The sequence below is a fragment of the Spea bombifrons genome, chromosome 13 (assembly GCF_027358695.1).
Source record: "Spea bombifrons isolate aSpeBom1 chromosome 13, aSpeBom1.2.pri, whole genome shotgun sequence".
Classification (NCBI taxonomy): Eukaryota; Metazoa; Chordata; class Amphibia; order Anura; family Pelobatidae; genus Spea; species Spea bombifrons.
Genome location: NC_071099.1, coordinates 12,032,880 through 12,053,831, shown reverse-complemented (window position 1 = coordinate 12,053,831; position 20,952 = coordinate 12,032,880). Strand labels below are relative to the sequence as shown.

General features: G+C 41.6%; 1 protein-coding gene across 8 annotated transcripts in view; it reads left to right on the top strand.

The window, feature by feature from the left end:
* Nucleotides 1-242: 242 nt before the first annotated feature.
* Nucleotides 243-20,952, top strand: part of ZMYND8 (zinc finger MYND-type containing 8) — a 32,273-nt gene continuing 11,563 nt past the window's right edge. For 7 of the 8 annotated variants that reach the window (XM_053453299.1, XM_053453302.1, XM_053453303.1 and 4 more), the window contains exons 1-8: nucleotides 886-1,136; nucleotides 9,422-9,492; nucleotides 14,516-14,575; nucleotides 16,163-16,311; nucleotides 18,553-18,771; nucleotides 19,846-19,959; nucleotides 20,341-20,433; nucleotides 20,815-20,902. In XM_053453299.1, coding sequence (XP_053309274.1) covers nucleotides 1,123-1,136; nucleotides 9,422-9,492; nucleotides 14,516-14,575; nucleotides 16,163-16,311; nucleotides 18,553-18,771; nucleotides 19,846-19,959; nucleotides 20,341-20,433; nucleotides 20,815-20,902 — 808 coding nt within the window. In that variant the 5' untranslated portion in view covers nucleotides 886-1,122. Of the gene's footprint in view, nucleotides 368-885; nucleotides 1,137-9,421; nucleotides 9,493-14,515; nucleotides 14,576-16,162; nucleotides 16,312-18,552; nucleotides 18,772-19,845; nucleotides 19,960-20,340; nucleotides 20,434-20,814; nucleotides 20,903-20,952 lie in introns of those variants that run through there. The other variant, XM_053453297.1, reaches the window with a different exon arrangement.

Genomic DNA, 20,952 nt, shown 5'->3' with positions numbered 1-20,952 from the left:
GAGAACCCAATTTACATACAAATACCACGGAACCGATTCCAGTCGGATGCCCGATCGAGGCCTTTGTCTTTAGGACGCATTCATAAATAGGCCCCCCCCCTTCAGAGCAGGCTTTTCAGGGTTAATGCTGTGTGATTTCACACCGTCAGGGCCAGCCGAGACCTCCTTCTATCCGACTTTTTCTTTTTTTCCCCGTCACCCGTCATTCCAAGAAGGAAAAGGAGGAAAACAAGAAACCGTCCCTCTGACACGTCCCCGGCTAGGAAGAGGTTAAACGTAAAGTGTGTTTGCTCTCGGAGGATGGGGCAATGCAAAGATTCGCAGAGCAGGGCCGACAATCCTCCGCGACACATCATGGGAGTGAGACGTAGGAACTGCATTTATTTTCTATTTGTATTTTCTTTTATAAAATACTGAATTAATGATGAATTTTGCCTTAAAAAAAACAAAAAACAAACCCAAAAGCAATACTCAGGGAAAGATCCCGGGGTTCGATTACATTAACAGTTGTTACAAAATTGTTACTTATTCAGCAACATTCTATCCAAAGGCTCTGCTGAGAACTTACTGCTTTATTGCTTGTTTGTTTTTTAACAAAGAATTCTTTGTTATTGTTTTACATTTTTACGTTTGTTTCGCTTAAAGCCAAATGTATTTTTTTTTCAAAATTTGCAGTAATTTCTTTTTTTCCCCAATAAATTCCAGCTTTTAAAAGCCAGAATTCTGGTGTTTTTGTGCTTTCCGTGAACATGTTTTTTTTGGTATTTCTCCATGAATTTTATTTTTATTTTTAAATCGATATGCGATGTGTGTGTCCCTTTTTTTTTTTGGCTGGTGAAGGGGGGAGAGAGAGGAGGGAAAAAAAAAGGCCTTAACTTAGCCTGTCTCTTTCTTTCACACAGGATGGCTTCTGCCTGCTAGAGCCGCACAAAGATAATCATTCAGGAAGTGTTTCAGCCAATGACCCGAGGCTTTACATTCGGATTTCTGAAAGCGCCCAATCCGACCAGAGCTTGTATCGGGAAGACAGATCATTAAGCTGAAGTGCCAAGCCCTTTTCTGTCTGAGTACTGGAAGTCTGTCCTCCATGTTTTTCTAAGTATTGACATAATACTGTTAACAATGCATCCACAGAGGTAAGCTTTTGAATGTTTTTGGTTTTTTTTTTTAATTTTATTCCCATCTTTTTGGGCTCACAAATTGTGCTTTTACAGGTTGCGACCTTCTCGATTTGGTTCGCTCCAAACCCAGCTCACAACCTTTGCAACTGTTTTTTTTTTAACAAATGTTCTTTCTTAGGGTCACATGGTCAGGCTGCCATTAGCCTTTTTTTTTTTTTTTTTTTTTTTTTTTTTCCCGGTCTAAATTCGGATTTGGGTTGGCAAGGGAGGCCCTGGAGTGAATTAAACTTTTGAAAAATTGCTGGATTTTTTTTCCTTTTTTTTTTTTCTTCTTTAAAAAAAAAAAATCACAAAAAAAAAAAAAAAAAAAAAGCCACATGCTTTCCCAAGGAAGATCTGGGTGCCCCTTTGCTTGCATTGCTTGCCTGTGTCACATGCTACCGGAAAGGAGGCCAACATTGCAGATACACTGAGATACCCAAGACTTACCCAAGCCTGGTGTTATAATTTTAAGGCACATTTAAACTTTTTTTCATCATTAAAAAGGAAAAAAAAAAAGCCACACCATTCCTGGAATATCATTTTAATAACCGGCCGAGAGGAGGACCTTCCTGAACACGAACGTTTGACATCAATATGAGGCCTAGCTGGCATTTCGGAAATTTTAAGCCTAACCTTGTGCAAAGTTCTTAAAATATTTATTATTATTTTTTTTGGGATTGGAGAACACCGCGATTCTTATTTTTATTTAATTTTTTTCTCCTTATGGAATACAATATTTTGACTTTTTTGTTTTAACTGTGGAAGGATCAACTTTTGCTGTTGCACAGAAATATAAAAATATGGATGAGAAACAGTAAGTACAGTAAATTACACATTTTTATGTCCTGAAATTCATTTTTTCCCCTTTTTTTAGATTTTATTTTTCCTACAGGTTTTTACCATTCACTCCTCTCTTCTATCTTTTCCCAACTGTGTTTTTATGTAATGAGGACAGTTAGACATTTGTGACAAAGTGTCCATTTTATCAACCGTGTGACATTTTTTGTTAACCTGTTAAGTGCTGGCTTGCTGTGCATCCATGTCAATGCTTATAGGCCCTATGTAACAAAGGGTTAAACCAGTTTATTTTATTTACTTATTTTTATTTTTTAAAATAATCCCTATACACCAGTGGGATATTTTTAGGTAAGTAAATGTGAATTTAGGTGGAAAACCAGTTTTTTTAATATTCTACATAAGAAAACCAACCCTTATGTTTGACACGCAGGGGGGTGGGGGGAGCTAAGAACATGGGTTTTTCTTGTATTTGCTTTAGAGATTAATCTGATCTGGCTCATTAATACACAGATTATTTTGGGGGGGTTTATTTTTATTTATTTTTTTTGACCATAAGCACAAGCTGAAAATGACATATGCCGACGAGGTCCGTACCTGGATTTCATTCAAAAGAAAACATTATCTGGAGAGACGAGTCATACGTAGAATTCTAAGGATTTTACTGTGAATGTTAGGGAATTTATTAAATGTAAAAGCGTTCCACCCCCCACCCCCCCCCTTCCAGCTTCACGGGCCTGGTTTAGAAATGTCGCAGGGAGTACCCTGCCCCCCCATTCTGTTCTAGGAATACAATTCCTATCAACATCAGCCAGCTTTGTGATCGCCTGGGACGAACCCTTCCCTGTATATTAAATATATATCGAACGTTGCTTTTGTGTGTTTTCGTAATACAAGACGCAGGAGCGGCCTACGTAGACCCTGACGCTATAGGTTAACCCCTAAGCAGGCCTGTGGCACCTCGTTCCAGCTCTGAAGGGGTTAAAGGTCATACGATCTAGTCGGGGACAACTGGGTGCCAACGTGGCCTATCCTACAGGGTCTTGCTAACTAAGCAGTGTTCCCACGGTGCATTTTTCAGGCCAGAGGGTTCATCTGTTGAAAAGCCACATCCGGTGAAAAGCATGTTTTTCCTTAACATGTAAACTGCCAGTGAACAATACAACGGCGCGGCGTCATTAACCTTTTCATTAACCCGCTTCATGTCTTCTTTCTTTGTTTTTCCATAGCCTTACTTTCAACACGTGTGGTTTTTTAACCCTGTGTGCGTTTCTAGAAGACACCCTCACGGGACAGAAATCGGGGTGCGGGTAGGGCGTGACGCCCCGGCGGGTTAGCTGGGCTAATGGCCTACTGGAATCTTCCCTCTCTGTACTTGTTACATTGTCTAACGATGGTATCGTCTCCGCTGAGGACACGATTCGTGTACAGCGCCGACCGCCATAACCGCCTAACTAACACGACCCAAACTCCTTCACGACTCCCCCAGCCTGGTCCTGGTTCCACCGGTTTGTGTTGTACTCAACATCTGGGACACAATTCTGGTTCTAGAACCCCAAAAAGTTACTTATGTTCTGCATGGGTAACCTTGGCATTCCAGAGGGGTAACAAATACACCCTTCAGATACTCAGAGGGTTAATTTGTACCTTATTCGGAGTTGAAATTCTGCCACAGAGTTGGGAATACTTTCTCTATCGGTTATTTCTACATTAGGCATGCTTAGACCTCTTAGAAGTGAAGCACAATTTTAATTTGGTTCGGCTCCTTCGCACATACAGAGGAAAAAAAAAATGCCTGCATTGCACCAAGGTTTCCGATACAGGGCAGGAGCTTTGACTGTGTTTTCCGGCCCTCGTCGACCAATCAGCTCTCTTGCTGTTGATCCAAAGCCAATGGGAGGACGGAGGTGCTTCCAGATTGACAACCGCAGTAGCAAGGCTAGGTTAAGGCTTTCTGGAACATTCTACCGGCAGTGTTTACGTGACGTCGGCGTTTAGCTCAACTTGTTTCTATGCGTTTCCAAAGGGAGTGGCGACCGACAACCAAGAATTCAAGATCCGATTCCGACGTGGTTCCACCTAATGTATCGGTTTGTCTTAGTCTGTCAATTCTCGTCTTGTCGTACCCCTTGAATATATGTATTAAGCGCTGCGTTAACTGTTGGCGCTATATAAATAAAAGATAATAATAATAATAGAAGGAATACATAACCCCAGCCCTTAGAACCTTCTGTATTGTAACGTTCCGTACAGATTCTATGTAGCCGCTCGTGAATTACGATAGCCGTGTGGTTTGGAGCTGAATCTAATTATAATATCTCTGCTCGAGAGGGGGCTTCAACCATGACTTCTGCTTTTTAAAGCAACAAATTAGAAAGTTGGGGTATTATGAGGTCACGTAACTGTGTTTGCCCGGGGAATGACTGGTAACATTTTACCCATGGGGAGGGGGGGGCAGGGATGGGGCCAAATCCTACCAAGTGGCCCAGTGACCAGAAACACGGCAGTGACCATACTCCACGTGCGTCCATCTAGTGCTATCCCCAACACGTTTACAGAAAAAGAATACATGGAAACCAAGAAAAGGGTCCTGATAAGGGATCCAGTCATCATGAAAGCGTCACATCAAGTGCTTCTTCTCTAAATCTCCTCGGATAGTGGCCCCGATTTTTATTGTATCGAGTAATCTTATTTTTGTAGGATAAAGAGGTATATAAGTGGCCCTGTTTGGTCTACCCCGTGGTGTAGTTGTACCATGGATAGAGAAACAAAGATCTGCCCTTATGGGGTTGAAAAACCCTTGGATTTACAGTCTGAAGCGGTAACATGTTTCGGAAACTTCGGAGACTGACATAACACGCAAGTTATTACTGACCTTCGATAAGATTGGATTATATAACCTAGAACAACCCAGGCTTTGTGCAAAGGAGCTTACAGTCTATGGTCATTTGTCTTTTGGGCGTTCGACTTAAAAATGTTGACTTTTTGGAGGTCGAGCTGTAGAACTGTAGGCAGATCGAGTTCTTACACCGACAACTCTATTCATGCGCTTCATCCAGTGGCCCCATGGACACGCAGACTGGTTGAGTACATTCATTCTGTTGAGGGTGCATGAGGCTGTGGTTTAGATTCTAGGTTCTGGAATCATGTCTGGATTCCCGACCCAGTCTTGGCCATTGTTGGGCCCCTCTGTCACTTCAATGCCTAGAGTTGGAAGAATAGCTTTAGAGTTGGTTGAGGTTCTACAGATGGAGAAGTGTTCATGGTTGAGCCACCATGGTTGTGTTGCCCACCTCTAAATACCCCATGGGCTGGAGAAGTTTCCTTCACTACCCTGGAATGTCTCCCAATTACAGCCATTGTTTCTTCCTCTAACACAAGGCATCCCAGCTTACATCCGTGATTAAGGATGAAGGTGGAATGTAGCCCACATCTAAACAAATTGGAAGCAGGAAACTTATTGGAAACAATATGGTCTTCACAAGAGGCTGGATATAAGTCAGTAGCATCTTATAAAAGAAGATAAGCTTCGACATGGTCACGAAGGAGAGGAATTTAGTCTATTTACTAAAAGTCTGAGATCAAAATCTGACAATGCCCAACTAGGGTATTCGCTACTGAACAACTGGGGCTTTCTCCTCCAAACTGTGTTACTTTGTTACCCACCAACTTAAAGCATAGAATTCCACCCAAAACACAAGATCGACCTTTAAAATAACGCAACCAGACCAACTATTGGAAGACCCCATGAAATGTTTCACATTTCCAACCTAATAGCATGGAGCAGCCTTTGCTCTATGACCCTCGGGTCTCCACTGCCTAGGAGGGGCTTTGTGCCCCCCAAATGCTTTTGATCCTAATGAGATATATAAATATATTACATTAAAATAAAAAAAATAGCTTCTAAGAAATAGAATAGCGATAATGTGATATTGTTACCTCGCTGGTAACATGAAAACATCAACAATTATAATAGATTTGGGCAATATATTAAATATTTTATTATTATTATTATTTATTATTATTATTCCTCTTGGTTATTGGGGAAAAATAACACAAAGTGAAACCATTCAGGACTTGTCGACGATACCAATAATAAAAAAAAAATCCTTGGGCTTGTTAGGATCCATTTTTTAACATCTGGAAGGAGACGCTGATGTGTTTGAAATCTGATTCTCTGCATGCCTTCTTCAGCAAACACAAGACAGTGTTCCAGGAATGAAGAAACTGGGAAGGAGGCGGGGGTGGGGTGGAAAAAAAAAAAGCTGCTAGAAAAAAAAAAACTCCTTTGATACAGGATACGGCTGCTCTCTAACATGGAGTGCAAGAGTAGTGGGTACATGAAATAATCTCACAGCTGAGGAGGTGACGGTGGTGACGGGACTCGTGTGTGAATTTAGGACAGTTGCTGTAGAATAGAGGGACATTTGTTGATTCCCGAACAGTTCTGTAAATGTTGTCGTCGTATTGTCATGGGATTATTATATTTATAACAGAAGATCGGGGGTCAAAGAGAGAAATTTAGGTCTATCAGGCGCTCGGTGGGCGCCCAACAGTCCACCGTAGTCCAGTCGTAGCCAGACTGACCTTTTATTTTAGGGATAAAAGCAGTTGCCCATATGCCATTCCTCCAAATGAGGGATTATAGGGAGGAATTGACCCACTCGTGCCCCTAGGCATTGGATCTTTGGCATCTTTTTCCATCCCATCTCCTCTTTGATCCGTCTTTAGACCAAACAGAATGCAAAGTGGAAGATGAAACACTTGTAACCGTCGGCATGTAGACAACATGTGAACCAGGCCCAATGTTGTTAATCTGAAGGTCTGTAGAATGTTTTATGGATTTGTGTAAACTGATGAATTTACGGCCAACCCTCTAGAACAGGTGGCCGGGTACGTTGCGGGTCTGTGCTTGAGATCTCTTTGTTGCTGAACACTGGGGGGCTGAGCTTTATTGTATGGACGGGACGGTGGATGTTCGCTTTGCCCAACATATGGCAATCTTTTCCTTCCTACCCCCGTGTTTGCCCTTTTCCATGGTTTAATCGTCGGTGAAACACCTTTGGCCTGGGCCAACAATAGGTACAGGCTAGAATAGTTTGCTAGTCGTCTCAACCATTGAGGTGTATTCAAGGCCTCGGTGGCCACTGGCATCCGTAACGACTTCTTCTTGTATCATACTGGATTTGCCCTTTGAGGTATTCGTTCCAAAATCCTAACGCTAACCCTTCTGGGCTTGCGTGTGACCAGCCGTGCATTGTGGGAAAGCAAAATATATACCCTTCATTCTACTTTCCTGCCGTTTAGGTGTTCAGAATTAAGGTCCAAGTTCTTCATTAATCGTCGGAACTCTGATGACTTGTTGACGTCTCTAGTAACCCCAACAGATCTGATGATGCCGAATCCAACATTAAGTATCCATTGTTTCATCTGGGATCCATTGAAAGGATCCTCTTAAAGCGTATCGTCCTGGAGGATTATTTCCGCCTTGTTATTATTTACCTTCCTAGGATTTCCGATAATCGTTGACGTCTCTCTTGGTAGAAACTCTGGCCGTATGTTAACTGCTTCCGACCTTCCCAATCCGTCCCTTTTTTTTCTTATTTCTTTTTAAACTCAACAATCCTCGACAAGTTAGAATGATTTGCTCGATGAGACGGCGGCGGCGGCAGCAACCGATCGGCGAAATAATGGCGAAACACTTTAGTGAACAGGATGCCTTTATGGTCTAAACCTCTACCATTTTAGTGAGAGTGCCGAGTGTATGCAGGGCTCTGCTGCCAGACGCCATTTTAAGAGCCTCCACTAGCAAGTGGAGCCACCGATGATTAACACTCTATTATAGGTGAGTCCTGCTGCAAAGCTTTCACCAATGCCGACATCTTTGTCCTGTTTGCGGGGGGCTTTAAACGCGTGGGTCCTTCCATTTCAGCTTCTTATAAATTTTTGTAAAGATCTGGGGGGGAGACAAGGAATAATACCGAAGATTTTGTTTCTTTCTGTATTTCATCCTTACTTCTATATCCATACATGGAGGAATATCCCACTATCTGCTACCCAGGTTCTATTTTAGAACACGTACGTTCTAAAGGACCATTTTGTGCTTTGTTGTTTTTTTTTTGTCTTTTACATTTGTATTTCTTATATTTGTTAGGTCTGTTACTGCAAAGCAAGCCAGCTAAAGAATGAGTTAACCTTTAACCCCCCCTCCCCTTCAGTGCTGGCGGGTTGTGCGATGCACTCAAAGGGTTAACACGATCAGCTACACAATGAAAGGAGATATCAGGAGAAATATTGTTACATAATTTCTATTACTATCACATGGTGTTGCACATTAAAGTGGTGCATTAAGGGTTAAAACAGGCTTTGGGGAGGTGGGCTCTTTAATATGTGCATGTAATGATGTCATTGTGATCCCCATTTTGGCAATAACCTGTTACAATGTAGCAATACTGTTGTTTTGTCTATCTTGAAGTGAATGTACAAGTTATTAACCTTTAGCCTGCCAGAGTGGCGAAGAATGGATTGTATAGCCTAATGCCATCCAGCATGCAAAGGGTCAGTGGCCAGTCTGGTTATCAATAACTGTTATCAACTGATTTTCCCAAATCTGTTACAGTGATAAAAATAAAAAAATAGGTTTTTGGCTAAAAATAGCCCGAAAATCAATATTTTACATTGAAACCTTTGTGCCCTCCACAAGGGTATTTCAATTGAGTCCATCTTCTACTCCCACAACAAATATTGCCTAAAACAATAATTTTTGTACAAATAACTTGCTTTTGGATGAAACAGCATATTTTTAACACATCCTCAGAAGCTATTCCCCACCATAGGGCTAAACATATATTTTTAAGATGATTTTTTTGTTTAGCTGCCCCCCAGACTGGGTTATTTATGTGCTTAAAACCTGACATTTTCCTTGCAGAAGATCGTGGAGGGGCAAGACTTATCTCCTGAATACTGACACAGGACCCACAGGCTGCTGTTCATCTCACAATCCGCTCTCTCTATATTCTTGGCTTGTAGCAAAGAGCAGTCTTTAATTTATCACCGGCTACAAAAACACTCACTGTGCCACCGGTGCAGCCAAAAATGGACCCATAACCTCTTTAATACCCCCACCCTATCTATCATTTTTTTTTTTCTTATCCAGAAAGCGGAGGTGAATTGTGGGTCTTCTTTTATGCCTTCCTAGGTGGTAATTGTTTTTTTTTTTTTTTATTTAAAAAAAAAAAAAGGAAAAAGATAAAATGAAAAAAGGAGCAAACACCTACGTTAGTCCTGTCTGTCATTGTAGGCGATTGACAGAGAGAGAGATGCTATGTACCGTTGACAACTATTACTAGGGTTGACAAAAGATCCTGATCTTGTGAATCCAGCCACGATTTGTATAAGCTCATGTAACAATGTAACACACTCGGCTCGTTTTTTAATTTTTTTCTCTTTATCCTTTTTTACAGTTTGGCCGAGGAGGAATTAAAGACTGAGCAGGAGGAGGTGGAAGGAATGGATGTCACGACAAGATCCAAAGGTGAGTGAAACATACCCCACGTTCTTTGAGATGCAGGCTACGGAGCCATCAGGCGATCATCTCGGGAAAAAAACACCCCCATCATGGCGTTCTGTAGCTCTGAATTTCCTGTGAATGCAACATTTTTTCCCCCCATCCACATGGAATTCTGATACTAGAACAGAAGGGGTTAACCATGGGCCATCATGTCTCTACCCACTGGTGGTATTATCTTTTATTTACATATATATATAGCGCCAATAATTTACGCATCGCTTCTTACAGTAATAAACACAAGAGTTTATTAGAATTTTTCATATTTTATTACCCCTTCTCCTTTTTTCACTTTTCATCTTGCGTTATTATAATTCCTCCTCTCCTTTTGTTTTTCTCTCTTTTGTTTTAACTAGTTCATGGCAAATCGTTTGATATAAAGAGATCTAGGGGATTAACTGCTTTGAAAGGTTCTAAGATCATGTGTTCTGGAATCCTTTTTCTGTAGATTACGGCACTTTTTATTATGGTTGGGGGTGTTCAAATTAGATATTGGTAAATAATTAGCTGAACTCAATATGAGTCATAATTATAGTTGCTGATGTAATTATTAAGTACGACACGGCATGTTTCGGGTGATTTTCTTGGCCAGAGCTATTTCTTTTTAAATAAATTGGCTTTTAATTATTGTTAATTTCTTAAAAATGTGTATTTTGGAAGCGGTGTAATGTTTGGGGGACTATGAGGATGGGCCAGCTTTAATTTGGGAGGAACAAAATTATTTTACAAATATGGCCACCGGAATGTTCAAAAATTGCAGTGTCATGGTAAACAGGAAGTTGCTTGGTGGCCATTTTGGAATTTCAAGGAAGTGCTTGGCTATAATTTGTCCAATGGGCTTTCTAATCGAGAGAGAGGCTGTTGTGTTAAATAGTTCAAAGACTATTCACGTTAGTTTTGAAGGATCAGACATATTAATTTTCAATAAATTTACTATGTCTCATAATCTAATTTACCATAATTTGGTAAGTGCGGCTCTGGGTATATTTAAAAAAAAAAATTTGGTTACAAATATGTAAATTTAAGGAAATTAAAGATTGTTTTGCACAAAGTGGATAGTAATAGAGGAAAAATATTTATATTTCTTTTTGGATAAGGTATATTTGAGGGTTAATAGAATTGTGTTTTGTTATTTTAATCTGAAACTGTCTAAATATCAAGTGTGTATAATTAGGTTTGGGGTTTTTTGATATTTATTTCAATTGAATTTGAATATTTTTCCCCGTTATGTACTGGAGGCAGTGCTTGTTGCGTTATTATTATAATTGGGTCGATAAAGTTCTGTTGTAAGTAACCTAGGATACCATGGGCCCCAATTAAATGCAGTTTTTGTAAAATCCAAATACAAATAAATCTGAGTTGTCGAGTTAAGACGTCAAGTGTCTTTGAGGAGCCTCCAAATAACAACTTGTCTATTTATCGAGGGGCAAGTGGACTCAGGTGCCACCATGTTTGGAAGTTCTTCGGTCAAGTTCTGGCTGAGTAGGCTTCCTCCTTTGGAATAGATGTGGGTGAAGTCCAAGGCTCGTCTCAGGTAGACAAGTGTAAACCCACAAAATGGCCGCCTCCTTAGGGTCTGTAGAAAGACGCTTAGGAGAAATCTGACCCGGAAAAAGGTATGTCTGTGTCCGACCGTGCCAGCCTCACCCACCTCTACTGCCAAGCCAGGCTGATTTTGTCAAGTGTTAGCCCTTATTTAACTCAACTCAAGTTTTAGCGCGGTGAAGCAGACTTCTAGCCAATGGGATTTTTCTTTACATTACAAAAGAACCAGGTTGGACTCGGACTCGTAACTCAACTTCACTGCCAACCACTTCACTTCAGTGAAAAGACCCCTCATGATTTTCAATTTTTGACCCCGTTGAGCTCGAATGATCATTGTGTTAATATCAGTAGGCCACACATGTGGCTTGGGTTCTACACCAACACAGGTCACAATCGCTGACCATTTGGTCAAAAAAAAAAAGGGTCTCTTTCAGAAACGGAACGCCTGCAAGTATATTTTTTTTCTACCATTTTGCCCTTTCCTTGACAACAATCAACCAATCACATCATCAAGTAATGATCTATACATTCGGCTAGGTAAATATTTAAGGCCATCTTCATCAGAAAGACCTCCTGCAGCCTCCACATTCCCCATTTGGCAAATAACTCTGGAAACACGAAGCAGATTCAGCCCTCGTGTCGATTATAGAATAAAATGAGATGTTCTAAAATAAGGAAGTACTCGGGGCAGCGGTTTTCGCGGGCGCTTCCTGACGAGGCGTTGCGCCGTTCTATTTAAAGCATTCGTTTTTTGTGTTCTGTAACGCAGCACTTTGACCTGTCACAGGACGGTGCTTCTCAGGAGCCATTTTGTTTTCTTTCCCTGTTCATGCAACAAAATGGAGGCTGGAGAAATCCAGGCACTTCACGACCTGTTCAGTTATCCAAACACCTCTCCACGCACACACACGCACACACACACAGTTACTATTTCCACCCCAGCAGATGGGTTTAATAAACAACACTATTTGGGGAAACAAGGTTCATTTAACCCCTTTTTAGTGACTGAGGCAGTGCAAACATTGGGGCAAACGGCAGAGAGAGGGTAGAAGGCAGACGCAGAGTAAGACGGTTAATTCTAAAGTTTTCATTAGGTGTAGTGAGATTTAACGCATCACTTAACCCTTCCCACACTGGGGCAAGGAAAACGGCACCACTCGGCCCCATTTAACCTGCCCTGCTGTAAAGACTCAAACCTTAATCAGTCGTTGGTCTCGTCTTTCCGGAGCTGAATGCCTATCCCATGCATGTTTAATCCTCTTACTGTATTACCCTCTGCAATTCTGCTGGGACGCTGTTCCACTCATCTACTACCCGCTTAGTAAAGTAAACCTTCCTTACATTCCACCTAATGTAATTTTTTTTCTCCCTCGCTCAATCATGCACTCCTTAGATTGTTAGCTCTTGAGAAAAGCCCCTCCCCCAATACTTTTGTTTGTCCTCAGGCTTACCCTTCTGTTTGGTTTGTTGTAGTTATAGCAGGGAAGGGTGGCAGTGAGGTTAGAGGAGGTGCGTAACTGCCCTGAGTGAATGGAGAGCCTGCTTTTCATCATGGGGCAGATAGCAGGAGGCTTGTATTTCCTCCTCATGTGCCTGGGGACAGACCGGGGGAGGGGGGGGGGTGGAAGGAAGTTTTACTTTACTGAGAGGGTGGTAGATAAGTGGAGCAGCCTCCCAGCAGAAGTGGTAGAGGGTAATACAGCGAGGGGATTTAAACATGCATGGGATAGACATACAGCTCCTGAATCTAAGACAAGACCAACGACTGATTAAGGTTTGAGTCGTTACAGCAGGGGAAACGGGCGACTAGCCGGGGGCCGATCTGCCAGAAATTCTATGTTTCTATGACTTCCATATAGATTGCAAGCTTCTGAGGCTATGTAGGTCTGTTTCTCTTATGTGAGTAACGCAGGGTTAAGCTCCCACAGGTTTCAGGCCTTGTCCAAACATGATGTCATGGTATAAAAGCGAGCGCGGCCCCCGCAGGCCACCGAGCGGCGAAGGGGCCCCTTGCGGGTCGCACTTTGCAGAAGTTTGGCTTCCGTGCCGATCGGGATTAGTCGGCAGACTCTCTTTAGAATGGAATGCATGGCATTAATTGAACACGACATCATTTAGCCTCGTTAACATTTACAAACATTTAACAAACCCAATTTCCCCCAAGAAAAGAAATCCTGGAAATCCCGTCTCTGTAAGAAGCGGTTGCGTTAAGAAAACATACGGGGAGGAAAAAGCCCATTAAGCTGATGGAGGAAAGGGTGCAGTGACAACGTGTCATTATGCCCCACGAGGTGTCCGCGGTCACCATAACATTTGTTCTGGAGCAGTCGTCGGTTGCTATGGTGATGGCACACTAAACACTTTGCACCAAAACAGCTCTTTGTGCATAACCCACACAGCCTTATTTATTAAAGGCCATTCTGGAGCAAAGTTGTAAATGTGGAGCAGTTGCCATAGCAACTGATGGACGAACAGTATTGCTACTTTGTAACCGACTTGCCGTGTATCCCAAGGGGCAGATTTCCCATCGGGAATGGTTGTTACCCCCGAAGGGGGGGTCCTGGCACAACCCCCCACTGTCAGTGTCGCATCTTGGGCGGAATACTTGATACCAATGCATAGTTCTGCGTGACGTGGCGGTTACCATGGTAACATTGCTTTTCCAGAAGCCTAGAACAGGCTTGTCGGCTTCGCCCCCAGGGACCGTGGCAAGAATGCGCCCTTTGTCCAATGGGGGATCTCTGATTTATTTACTAATATATGGTTTTGTTCACCGGGGCATTTGGGAATCCTCGTTGCCCCGGGTTACAATATATTATTCTACCTCCGAGGTGCAAACACAAGATATTTTTCTGCCGGTGGCTCATTGTGAAGGCAGAATGAGTAGCAAAGGTATAGATCAAAAAGACCGCTTCTACCAACTAGACATCCCCACGTGCGTCTCCATATGCAAATTAAAGAGTTATTTGCATATAGTGCCGCAAGGTCACAAATGTTGATATCGGTTATGTTTAATTGCAATCTGAAACGTGGAAGGCAGACACATTGTTACAATGGCTGATGCTTTAAGAGATTCCACTGGTTTCCTGAACTGGAAACCTACTGGGGCTTGAATATTGCACCTAGTGGGGGATGGGCCATTAACCCCTGCCTGTAATTCTCTGTAACCCTGGGCAAACAAAGGCATAAGAGAATGACTAGGTGTCTGATGGAATGGGTTAACTGTTACCAGAACACCCCCCCCCCCATCAAAGAGTGGCAAGTGATTTGGGGGTTAGTGTGTGTAAGTGTATGTCACAAAAAATATCTTTTGTTTCTTCTACATTTTTATAGCTCCCCCCCCAGAAAAAAAATTGGTAAGATTTCACTACTTGTCAGTTGTTTGAATGTGTCGGTAGGAGATAATCTCTAATTGTATCCCTTTTTTTTTTTATTAACCCTTTAGGTCCTGCCGTTGCGTACCCGGAAGGCTTACCCCCAGATTACGTGGAAAGCCAGCAGTCCAGTGAGTAGCGTTACATTAACCATCTCTGAGAAGCCGCGTTCTCTGCTCCTTCATTGTGAGAATACCAACAAAAAAAAAAACCCTGAATTTTATTGGAACTGGACAAAAAAATCACCTATTTTTTTTATAGAACAGCCTTAAAAAAAAAAAAAAATTACGATTACGAACATAAGAGCCGAATGCAGGGCTCTCCGCTTTAAAACAAGAATAACACAATTTCTAAATAGCCAACAACAAATCACCATGGCAACACCGACATGCGCCACCGTGTGCCCTATTGCACCCTACAGATGCTGTTTAATGTGTATTTGAAGCATGTTTCGGCACGATACTCTTAATTATTATTATTTTTTTAGAAGTAAATTGGATTTTTTGGGGGGTTATTATTGGATATTTCAGCATAAATCTAAATTTATTTGAAAAATCTCCAAAAGAAATTTAGCGATTGGTAATCTTTTTTTGTTTTTCACCCAAATATTTACTGATTTGGTATAAATTGATACTTTTTTGTTTTTGTACAAAAAAAAACCCCTGATATTTTGTAGCAGATTTGAAAACCCAATAAAAGGCCAAACGTTGATGTTTTTTTTTTATTCGTTATATCATCGGACGTTTAATTTATCGGATGAAACGCGTGGGCCTTTCGCCTTTGAATATGCGGATATGGCGAGTTTTTCCGGCGGTAGGTTTGCCGGTTTCACGCAGAGACCCCCGCTTCCCTCCCGGTAGCCCTCTCGCTGTCTGTGTTTCTTTGTCCTCCTCCTCCTTCTGTCTCAGGAAGTCGGATTCGGCTAATTATTTCCCAAACGCAGAGAATCTGCTGGATGTTCCTCGGCCAGAACTCGTTATTCCAGTAATTTGACTCCTTGGGAAGGATTAGAGAACATCTTGTTTCTGTGAAGGGCCTGCCGTTTAAGGCGCAATTAGGAAAAAGTATGAGACCAGCATTTAACGCGCATGCGCAGAAATTAAATATGAACGCGAAATGCGTGGTAACTATTGGCAATGTTCCATCGGTTTCGCCCGCGAAGAAGAAGAAACTGCAACTCCCAGCAACCTCAGCACCCTGGGGGCGCAAACTTCCAATTCCATAGCTTTTGACGGCCGTTCTAATTTAACCCTTTCAATGCTTACATTTGCACATGTGGAGTACCGTGGCTGCAAATGCTGCCTCTGAGCCGCCTCTGATGCCCCCTTGTGGTCAGTGGGGCTAAAAATGTCAGCCCCAACCAATACAGCCCACAAGGCACCTTATTTATCACTGTGGAGCTTCCGCTGACACGCCAGGATTTGTTGATTCGCATAGCGCCATCATATTCCGCAGTGTTGTACAATGGGGAAATAGGGCATAACACGAACAGTTTGGACTTACAGTACCAAAAGGGCCCTGGTCATAAGAGCTTACGATCAGGTGATGCTAGGCAGACAATGCAGTGCTTTAGAATTCCCGCGGTTTAAGGTGCGAATAGTCCAGAGCTTTTCCGTTACTACGGAACGCGATCTGGAAAAGGCGAACCAAATCCGCTGTAGGTTAAACTTTTTAACCCCTTAACTATAAACCTCATCGGTATTCTATCCCCCTTTCAGCTCCGAGCACGGCCGAGCGCCCCGGACAAAAGCGGCGGTTTCCCAGCCCGCAACATTCATCCAACGGACACTCTCCCCAAGATTCATCAACGAGTCCCAGCAAAAAGAAAAAGAAACCCGGACAGTTAAACAACAACAATAAAGATCAGGTATATAGACAGCCCTTAAAACAGTATTATGTGTTATAATTCTGATAATGGTTATTATTGAGCAAAAAAGGGTGATTTTATATATTTTTTTCTAAGCATTTTTAAAGTTGCAGGGGTTAAATTTTTTTAAAGCTGTCATTTTATTGATTTATTTTATTATTTTAATCAGTTTAAAAACAACACAAACATTTTTAAGAAGGTTTTTAAGCTCCCATGGTAACAGCCTATCAGTGCCTGCCCCTTGCATCACATGACTATTAGGAGTTCCCGGGCTAAAACTACGAATGAGGCAAAATATTTACATGATTTAAAAAAAAATAATTCCGGGAAGCGTTTGGACACGCGGCTTACGCTACATTTAGCTACAAAAGTGATACATTCAGCAAATTAGGCAAAATTTTATCTTTAAATCAATATGTTTATATGGATAATCCTTTCATCTGTTAGCGGTTCTGATTCACATATGACGAACATGGCCCTTAAGGGGCCACAATCCTGCTAGAGTTTTAGAGATTCTTAGAGTATTCCTTGCATATCTATGATGCATGGATGTGTTTTGTGGCCCTCGTGGGCTGGCATTCGAGATCCCTCTGTTAATGTGTTGGCTGAATGTTGTTCAGTAGGGTTTGATAAACTTCAGCTACTCATCTCCCATTTTCAACTCCTTTTTTTGATCTTGCTGATTAAACAATACATCATAGGGGGAGGGCTGGCAACGTCCGGCCCCCGGGGGAAAGCCAAGCCAAGTGATCCCATCGGCCTCTTCCTCCCACCCCTCTTGCACTGGCACACGTATGCACACACACTTACGCTAACACACATACTTACACTAACATATACTTACTTATATTCACTAAAACACACTCATGCTTACAAACACTTCACACTCTCACCCATGCACATTCATGCTCACCCATGCACATTCATGCTCACACATAAACACCTACACATGCACATTATGTGAAAGAAGGTCCCCAGGCTTGGACATTTATAATGCGAGCTGATGTCAACTTAACAAATAGCTTATTGGATGCAAAGGCAACACAAAATGTGTGCTTTACGTAAAATAAATTAGTGTTTTGTCAAGGCCACAGTTGCAATACTCTGATAATAAATCCCCCAAAATCAATTCATTTAAACCAATTAAGTTTGGAGGGAGAAGCCATTTGTTTGCGGACCTCAAGCAAGAAAAGCATGTTGTGTTTTAACTAAACTGTTTTGTAAAGCGTCAGATTGTTTATACTTTTATATCCCGCGCCGCTTCTGCTTCGTCACAGCTAAAACCCGCAAACAGTTTGGAGGGATTGTATGTGAGGTGGCCGTCCGTGTGCTTTGCCTGCTGTGTATGTGCTTTGTGAGCTAAATGTCCAAGTAATCGGGCTGGCGAGCGGAATGTAAAGACAAACCACGTTTTAGAAACCGAAATAGTGTTCTGTTTGTACACTGTCTGACCAACGCATTCTGTGGCGCGGGAAACAAAGTTACCACTCAGCTCCTAATTAAAGGATTATTTGGAGTATATTTGAGGTCCTAAGTGTCCTATTAGTGGCCCTGTTTGGGTGGGTAGCCACAGGTGAGCTTTCACAGTAGATACTAATGCAGTTGGACTGGCCTTACTGGAAAGGGCTGTGTCCATGAAGCCCAAATTCCGGGTTCTAGGATAGAGTTTAGGATATTACTGGCTATTACGGGTTCATCTTTTTGGCCTAGTCCATGTGCCAATGTTCTTTTGGGTTTCCATGATAAAGCATAAGTCCCAAGTTTCGTTTGGTCAGTCCCTCCCCGACGCCCCTCTCCTCCCCTGATGCCCCTCTTTTCTAGGAGGTCAGAATGTTTGCTGGGTATGAGGGTATCACAGGGCTCTACAGCCCTAAAAGCCCCAATAATGTGTATAGAAACAGCAAGAAACGGCTTTATAAATTAAACGGGGTAAATAAAACCCATTATTCTCCTAAATGCCCCACTCAGTAACACAAATACTCCGCAATGGGGCAAAAAGTCACATAGAAAGGTCTTCGTTCGTTTGGAATGTCTTCTTACTCCGGGGGTAAATGAATATACATAAAGGTGCCTGTGACGGGCAGACAGTGTACATCATACATGCTCCCCGTGCCTTATTTCCGCTTTGCCTCTGTATTTTTGGTGTTGTGTTGTTTTTTGTTGTGCTTTTTTTTTTTTTTTTTTTTGTAAATTCATATCTGTTTTTTTAATCCCCGCCTGTCTCTCTTACCTACATTTCAGTCAGAGCTAAGGCATGGTCCGTTTTACTATATGAAGCAGCCACTCACCACAGACCCTGTTGATGTTGTACCGCAGGATGGCCGAAATGACTTCTACTGCTGGATTTGCCATCGGGAAGGCCAAGTTCTGTGCTGCGAGCTTTGCCCGCGAGTTTATCACGCAAAATGTCTGAAACTGAACGCCGAACCGGAGGGAGATTGGTTTTGCCCTGAGTGCGAGGTAAGGCTTGACAGGGCAGGAACCCACTGGAAAAACCAAAAAGTGTCGCCATGGTAACGATTACTATATCTGCCGCGTCTCGAGAATTAAAGGAAAGCTGTACTTGGAATTCTTATTCTTTATTTGGAATGGGAAGCAAGTCTGACAACCTAAAAATGATGACCCGCGTTCCGCTAGCTTCAAATTCTTCACCATTATTCGAATTAACGCGTTCCCCGCTTATTCTGGAATGTTCTATCTGTGTGGCCAGCAAAGTTCTTTTGTTAAAAGACCCAGACCCTATGCACTGCGTAGAACACTGGAATATGTCCGAACAGCGCTACAGAATACAATGGTGCTATGGAAAAGAATAAATAATAATAATGTCACCCATTCCCTCGTTTCATGTTTCCAGATGTTGCCACCTTGTTCTTTTCTTCTGTCCCAGCAGTTCAGAACTTGTGGAGCATAGTGCTGGAACATGACCCGTAACCGTGAATGTTCCAATATTGTATTCATTGAATCCATTTTCTGAAGCGCTTCCTACGGACCCACCGATACAAAGTCTCACCTAAGAGACCCAGTCCTGGAGACAATGGGTTTAACAGAGGGGTCCCGGAGTCTTTTGTGTGCTTTAAGGTGTTCCACCATGAAGAATCTAGACAATGGCTTGCTCCAAATACAAGCCATTTATTTAGTTCCATGTAAATTCTCCAGGTTCTGAACTACCACCCCCTGCTCAAACCTTCTTAATTGCTTTGAAAGATAGATAATGTCCTCCTAAAAATGTCCCACAAACCAGCATCTACAGCTTGGAATAGACGGTGGTCCAAAGGACATTCAAGGTCTGTTCTGAATGGGATGAAAGTCCAGAGTTTTTCCAGAAATTGTGTTTAATGGACCTCCAACTGGCGACTTTCATTCCCCATCAACTCGTTTTCCAGAAGAATGTTAACTTCTTCTAAATCTTCACCGTTATGTAATGAAGATTCCGCCACCGAATCCTCAATAAAGCAGCGCGACTCTCGACTTTCTGGAATATCTGTTTTCAGGTGACCAGTGTAAAATTTTAATATATTTTCTATCTTTTTATAGAAAATCACAGTCGCGGAATGCATAGAAACACAAAGCAAGGCGATGACCATGCTCACCATTGAACAGCTGTCATACCTGCTTAAATTTGCACTACAGAAGATGAAGCAACCAGGGGTATGGGTTCCTATTTTCCATGAATCATTTTTTATATATATTATATATATTGAGTTACAAAAAGGTGCTTTAATTTTTTTACTTGGGTAAAAATAAATATTAAATTAATATCTGTTTTTTATATATTTATCTTTTTTTTTTTTTTAGAAATTTGCATTTTTTTTTATCTGTTTTATCTATTTTTTTAACATATTTTTTGTAATCTATTCTATCTATTTTTTTTTAACACATTTGTATTTTTTAAATCTTTTTTATGTATTTTTTTTTTATCAATTAACCAGTTATTTATTTTTGGGGCATTCTACCCTTAATCCTTTGCTTAAAATGTATTGGTATAAAATATATTTATCACACCAAAAATGATATATATTTATCACACAGACAGAGCCATTCCAGAAGCCGGTGTCCTTGGAGCAGCATCCAGATTATGCAGAATATATTTTTAATCCCATGGATCACTCTACTTTGGAAAAGGTTGGTATAACGTTTGATAACCTTTGCTTCAGACGTACGGCACGGACTCCGGTTCCCTAGTCCTCGATCTCGCCTGTAAACCAACGTGACTCTTTAAATATTAACCCTTTAACAGGCTCCAAAAAAGATGATTTTTTTTTTAAGCGACTCGACGATTGTGGTAACCAAAAAATCTGTGTTCAAGCAGGGATTTCAGCACTGAGAAAAGCATCAATTTGGGTATTTTGGGATATAATGAAGTCTCAATATAATAGACTACGGTATAAACCCTGAAGGCCAGTTTTGATTTACAGCCAGAATTTACTTGTATCTTCAATTTATAAGCCTTTAATAATTATTTAACTTTAAATTATTGTATTATTTTTGTCCCCATTGTTTTAGAATGTAAAAAAGAAAATGTATGGGTGCACAGAAGCCTTCCTGGCTGACGCCAAATGGATTTTACATAACTGCATTATTTACAACGGCGGTAAGTGCTGCGATGTGTCGTTGGGGGGTGCGGAGGTTTGTCCAGCGCCA